This window comes from Cephus cinctus, unplaced genomic scaffold, assembly GCF_000341935.2.
Source record: "Cephus cinctus unplaced genomic scaffold, Ccin1 Ccin1_scaffold0169, whole genome shotgun sequence".
Classification (NCBI taxonomy): domain Eukaryota; kingdom Metazoa; phylum Arthropoda; class Insecta; order Hymenoptera; family Cephidae; genus Cephus; species Cephus cinctus.
Window position 1 is genome coordinate 487,048 of NW_014332893.1, and position 6,411 is coordinate 493,458.

At 41.5% G+C, this 6,411-nt stretch overlaps 2 protein-coding genes across 2 annotated transcripts in view; one reads left to right on the forward strand and one right to left on the reverse strand.

Annotated features, from left to right (window-relative positions):
- The window catches only part of LOC107264433 (retinol-binding protein pinta), a 39,813-nt gene that overhangs the window by 21,143 nt on the left and 12,259 nt on the right, over positions 1 to 6,411 (reverse strand). The gene's annotated exons all lie outside the window — the stretch shown is intronic.
- The window catches only part of LOC107264434 (protein commissureless 2 homolog), a 17,862-nt gene continuing 13,050 nt past the window's right edge, over positions 1,600 to 6,411 (forward strand). The window contains exon 1 of the mRNA XM_015732669.2: positions 1,600 to 3,018. Within this exon, the coding sequence (XP_015588155.1) occupies positions 2,745 to 3,018 (274 nt within the window). The 5' untranslated portion in view covers positions 1,600 to 2,744. The remainder of the gene's footprint in view (positions 3,019 to 6,411) is intronic.

Here is a 6,411-nt window from a genome sequence, read left to right on the forward strand (position 1 = left end):
GGGGGGGGGGGGGAGGCGTCGAAATTCATTAGAGTTTCCCTCGAAGCTATCGGAAGAAGATTCGGATCAGTTCGTTCCATTTAATTTGGTGAGGGGGAGGGCGGGAGGATTGTCTGAAATAACGAAGGGGGGCAAAGGAACTGGGTGGTCTTATCTGAACCCGCAAAGTGTTTTATAAGGGTGATTGATTTCTGTTGTAGCTCTCGTCTCCGTAGAACCGAAGGAATCAAATCTCGACTCCAGCTGCCTTTTACGGGGCAGCCGATCCGCTTGAAAGTATAGGCGAATTAGTATGACTGATTGGAAATTGCTGGGAGCGTGCGATCGAGCGGGGATTAGTGAAGTAAAGGAGGGGAAGGAGATTGAAAAAAAAAATAAGGTCATCGAAAAGGCCCTGATAAGGATTATAGACAAAATAGCGGAACTAAGTGCCCCTTACTCCGATCCCATCATTTGTTACGATACTAATGTCCTACCGATAACCTAAGCTGACTGGGTTGTGGTATTTTAAGAACGTAACTTATTGTTCCAAAAAAAATTTTCTTGGTGAAGAATTAATTTTACAAAATCTTTTTCGATTACACTTTCGTTGGTATATCGATCGTAAGATCGAACGTTTTCTACGTGGCGTTTACGTCACCAAAGTAAAAAAGAATTCCGTGCTGTATTTACTACCTTGTGTGTGAAACTTTGTTCGAAAAGGTAGACCTTATCGTAATGCATCTGTAAGCAACTTCAGGGATTTAGCGTGGTAAAATAAATTCGCGAATTCCATAGCCCGTACGTCAGTTTTGTTTATAAACAAAAAACATATGACTACTTCGTTATTCCCATGGTGTACCTATTAACATGAAAAATAATTTCCGTCTTCCTTTCGAATCGATGACGATATCGGTTTTATTACGCAATATCACGCTGCCGCAAGAAAAACATCTGTCCCTACAGAGAGACCAGTCTGTCAAAATGCGAACCCATATAAACTCGAGCGAGATACGAATCTCGTTCTTCATCCGCTGGTGGGACCCCTCAGCGCGGGAAATACAAACGCCATAGAAAGCTCCCGAAGATAGGGGGAAAAGAAAAGAGCCTTTTGATAAATTTTCCACAGCCGTAGGTGACACTGCGTATTTTCGAAATCTTGAAAAAGCGTTTTATCTACCGGGACACGACGGATCGATAGGTTATGTGTGTAAGGTACAGTAAAAATACCGTCTGATAGATCAATTCCTCGAGAGCGTAGGGTCCCGAATGCAAAGGACGTATAATAAAAAGAAGCGAATCTGCGTTCAGTGTGATTGATAAGAAAATTATGAAAATTATTAGTAAAAAAATATATTTTAAGTAAAACCGCTTTACTGCGACCGATTGACCGAGTGACACTGTCAAACGTGACTAAGCGCTGACTTGTCGCTGTTAGCGCGTAAAGAAAGTAAGTGGCTCTCGTGATCCCGTAGTGGAATATGGAAGAGGCCAAGCAGTGTATAGCGCCGATGGAGTGGATGGTAGTAAATTTTACGAGTGTTGGTATCCCTGCCTCTGAGTACGTATTGTCGGTACAAGCGTGCGCGGGTACGTCCGTGCGACGACTAGCGTGGAGCCGAGGAGTATATCTCGAGTGATCCCACCCCGGAGCGTTCAGAAGCAGCGCGCGACTTGAAGCGACAACATCGGGTTACGGCGTGTAGAATTCGGTTGGGACCGAAGGAGACGAATTTTCGAAGAATTTGTATCGAGCGTGCATTAAAAAATATATAACGTGAGAAGAAGTTAATACGATTTAAAGTGTTCTAGTGGGTGAAAATATCTTTACGAAAATGTCTCGAACTGCCCGGTTTTGTGTCGCTTGAAAAGCGTGCAAATAACGGTAAAAAGATCCATCGCGAGAAGTGTGTAAATTTTTCAGCCCCAGATTCACTGTCGACGGTTAGCTTGCAGCTGTATATATATATATTTATTTATACGCACATATAATATTAAAGCGTATACTACAAAGGAGGTAAAGAGAGCAAAGGAAAAAGAGAATACAAGAGAAAAGCTTTCCGAGGGGGAAGAAGAAGATAGAAACGAAGATAAAAGAGAAAAAGAATTTTCCCTTGGTTTTCTTGTTTGTGTACGTAAATATTTGAAGGTCGTAAGTCTAAGGAGTTTCGTTTTTGACTGTTGACAAATATTTACTCTCCTGAACTTCACAAGGATTCCATTGTCTGTCTCCCTCTCTCTCTCTCTCTCTCTCTCTCTCTCTCTTTAATATAGAGCATACGTGACGCGTCAGTGAAAAGAGGCGCGAAAGGATAAAAAGAAAATTTGAAAAACTATAGCTACACCGTACAGCCTATAGCCATTGGCTCTCAGACGCATCGAGCCGTTGTCACGTGACTGTCTCGTGAAAACATAACAAAGGGCATAAAGGCTATTAATAGCAAGAACGCTCTTATCGATAATAGATACCGGATACTCAATAGACGATACGTGATAAGATCGATAGTGTTGAGAATTGCATAATATAACAGAGTGAACGATTGAAGTGTAATTAGCTGTATCCGTCTGTGGCTTCAAGCGAGGAGAAAGCAAATCGAGACATTCAAATCCGAGTGTAACGGACGAACCTTCCTACGATATCAGACGCTTCAGCCATTTTGAAGTGTACCGAAATCTATTTGCAGCCGATTTAACGTGAACGACGAACTTTTCAATATCGTATTATTCCAAGTTTCGTTCGACAGTCGTGCATCGAAGATACGAAAATGGCGCCGTTCAACGGATTAAATGTGACACAGCTAACGATGGAGTCGGTGGATCGAGTCGCCGACGACGGAATCGAGGGCAACTTGACACTTGTACAGGTAGTTTCCGAGGTGGTCCAGGAGTTCGAGACAAGAGAAATGACGGAGGCTGAGTACGAACAATTCTTGGCTGACGTTTGGGTCGGTGTGGTTTTGACTTTGATGGTCTTAAGCTGTGTTTGCTGTATGTGCTCCTGTCTTCTCTATCACAAGTTTCAACAATGGAAACGTCACGGTGAGTTAAATCTTTGTTAGGATACTACAAAAAATATCTTGCCTTGTCACACAAATTTAGGAATAAAGAATCCGAGCAGCGTTAGGCTACACGTATAGATTCGTATTCGAGCAGTGGAGTTCTTGTCGCGAATAAAAGTTTTAAAGCGTCATAAAAGGATTTCTGTTAGAAGTTCCTGACGATAAGGCAGGACAAAAATGATAATAGCGATACTTATCACAAATACGACTCACACACGGAGACGAGCTTATCTTTTAGCTATGGAAGTGTCACTGCGAGCTATTATCTTTATCAATGTCATTGATTAATAATTTGTAAAAGAATCGTATAAGAATTTTCATAAATGCTCTAGAAATCTAATTCGTGATTTTTATAAGCGTTTAGAAATATCTTCGATACGGAACAATAATTCGGGAGAATAGCCTAAAGAAAAAATTGTGATAACGCCATATAAAGTTTGTAGAGTTTCAGATATTCAGGATACATGCACTTATCGCAAAATTCAATGTGATTCGCATCTCGCGATAGTCGCGTGCTAATGTCGGAACAAATTCGAAAATACCATCAGCTGTCATATGCCTTAAAAATGTGTACCTCCTACTCGTCCTTATTTGATAAACATGACTTATATACACATATATATATACATACTCTATAAGGTCTACAGATCCCTAAAAGTATTCCGAGCGGGATTGCTCGTTCTTAATGCATTGTATCGCGTTTACGGAGACGAGCCTTAAGGATTTGGTTTATCCCAGTACAGAAGCGTCGCACGCGAAAGCTTTTCTTGGGACGTATGGAAGGCCACAGTTCTAGAGTAGCAAGGAAAAAGAAACGCGAGAACAATGAAAGGACGTACACTGGTTGTCGAGCTTATCGGCTGACTGAACGATCGAACGCAATCGTATGTATCTGCGTTCGAATGAGAATCGTTTGAAAATTGACGAGGCAGAAGTGTTATTCAGCCGCGATTCAATTTCGTACGACGCGACCTTCTGGACGGGTGACTGTCTGCGATTATGTACGTTATGCACCATATAGGTTAGGTATCCAGGTCTGAAGCTGGTACCAACGTGCAGGTATTATATGGAGATACGACGATAAATTGAAAATCCAGATAGCTGAACTGCACACGGAACCATTACTTTTAGTAATTAAATATCGCTTCGATGCAGATTCACAAGTAGGAACGGCTACTTGAAAACGTATCTTCGTGGATTTGTTAAATCAGAAGTTCCCGACTAGCGGTTCTCATAGTATGTATAGTGTGTGAATATATATTTATATAAAGCAGCGTTACGTTAAACTCACGTCTGTTACTAATTTCTTACGACGTTGCTACCTCATATGCATACGGTAGAATAAATTACGCTGGACACCCTTGTGTCTACATCCTTCAGGAACTCAGCAACTGAAATACGGCTTTTGTCAGGATGGCTCTTTCCGTGTGACGTAACAAATCCATGAAGCACGCTATACACTGTGTACCGTGTAATACATGACTCGATGAAGAAGCAATGTAGATACGCGTCTCGGGGGGAATAAACGAAACGTACGACACAACGCGGCCATGTTGAATTTATAATTCGTCTGACAGCCCGTCTCGTTATCTTACGCCATCGAGCGTGAATCATGTAAGCTTTTACCTGATACGCGTATGCGATCATGCGTATAATCGTACTTGAGTCTAATGTAAACGAGTAAAGCCGGGTAAGTACGGTTGCTCTTCGAAGACGTTGAACTTTGCAAAACAATGACGGGCATTTGTACCGGGCTGCTTGCGAGCGCCTCGACTGTGTCGCTACGGACCACTCATTGGTGTTCGCTATGCACGTAGTTGTCGGGTTGCCCGCGCGGAGCGCGACGATCGCTGCCGCGTTGCATGCCGGGTGCGCATTCGTTTCTCGCGCACGTATACGGGATATCCGCAGCGTCCACGGAATGTAATATTCGCGCTATTCAGAGACCAGCGGGAAGACAGGTGAATGAAATTGTTCTTTGAAAAACTAATGGCTGTTTCCTTCTTCTCTCTGTTGACATTGTACTTACGGCTTGTTTGTTTATGCGCTATGGTTCTCTGGAAAGTGCCGGTCTGCGGTTTCGCGAGAACAGACTCGAGTATCCCTTGGGAGAAACGAAAAACGTAAATTGTTGTACATCAGTAGTCTCTGTAAATTCCTGTCAGGACTTAATTGCTCCAAGAAATCCCTCCAAGCGAAATTGGCTGCTATTTTTTGAGCAGATCGATGCGCTCTGAAGACACGCCGAAGTCTGAGCACGTCTCGTTCCTTAACCTTTCTCAGAAACTCCTATTACGATTCACCGAAAACGCTCTGAATCGCGCCAAGACAACAATACTAAACAGCTTTTTCAATAGAGATTTTCTTCTTGTTTGACGTACAGTTAGGACTAAGATAATGGCGGTTCTCCTGAGTCAAGAATACACGTAGGCTTTATACCTGACTCTTTAGGCAAATACTCATAGTGATACATTTTCAAAGTCTTATGGGACAAATCTTAATGAAACGTGAACATTTTTTTTTTCTCAAGAATATAGGTAATTTTTATTATTGACTCTATGGCAAACACTCATAGTGATACATTTTCGAAACCTCATGGGACAAATCTTAATGAAACGTGAAACTACTTTTTTTTTTCTCGAAAATTATACGTTCTCTTTATACTTAACTCTATACGCAAATATTAACAGCGATACTTTTTCGAAGAGTCTCATGTGACAAATCTTAATACAACGTAAAATTACTTTGTTTTTCATTTGTCAAAGTTACGCAGCTTTTACATCAAGTATCCATGTTCAACGATATGGTTACAGCTGAACAAAAAAATTAGACGCGTTGTCAATAACATTTGCATACTTAAAGTTGCCCAATAAACCTGCTCGACACTACATTGTTTACGTTCTCTAACGCCGACGAATTATCAGAGTTCATTGCCAATGTCAGCCGTGATGAAATATTAAAAAGAGACACGTACCGGTTTTTCGTTAACCTAATCCGTAGATATACTAGGTGTACAAATTAATTCTCGGCTCCAAAATTGAAGAAATGACGGCGGCTATTTAAATTAAATTATTATCATCGCCGTAAGGCAAATTTAAAGCGTCACCCTGAAGCTTCGAAACGAGGTATAATAATTGACGGTGTTCCCGATATAACATCAAAAAACAGTAGTAAAGCCGATGTCATTGAAAAAGCAACACTAAACACTGCCACCCCTTTTGAAATTCCGACTGAGGAAATATGCTGCTGGTGCTAAGGAAATAATTTCTTTCACTTTGGGTGAAAATGCTGTGTCTGCGTGTAAAAAGTGTTTCCAAAGGTTTATGGATTGAAATTTCAATCTTCGGGGGGGGGGGGGGGGACAAAATTTTTT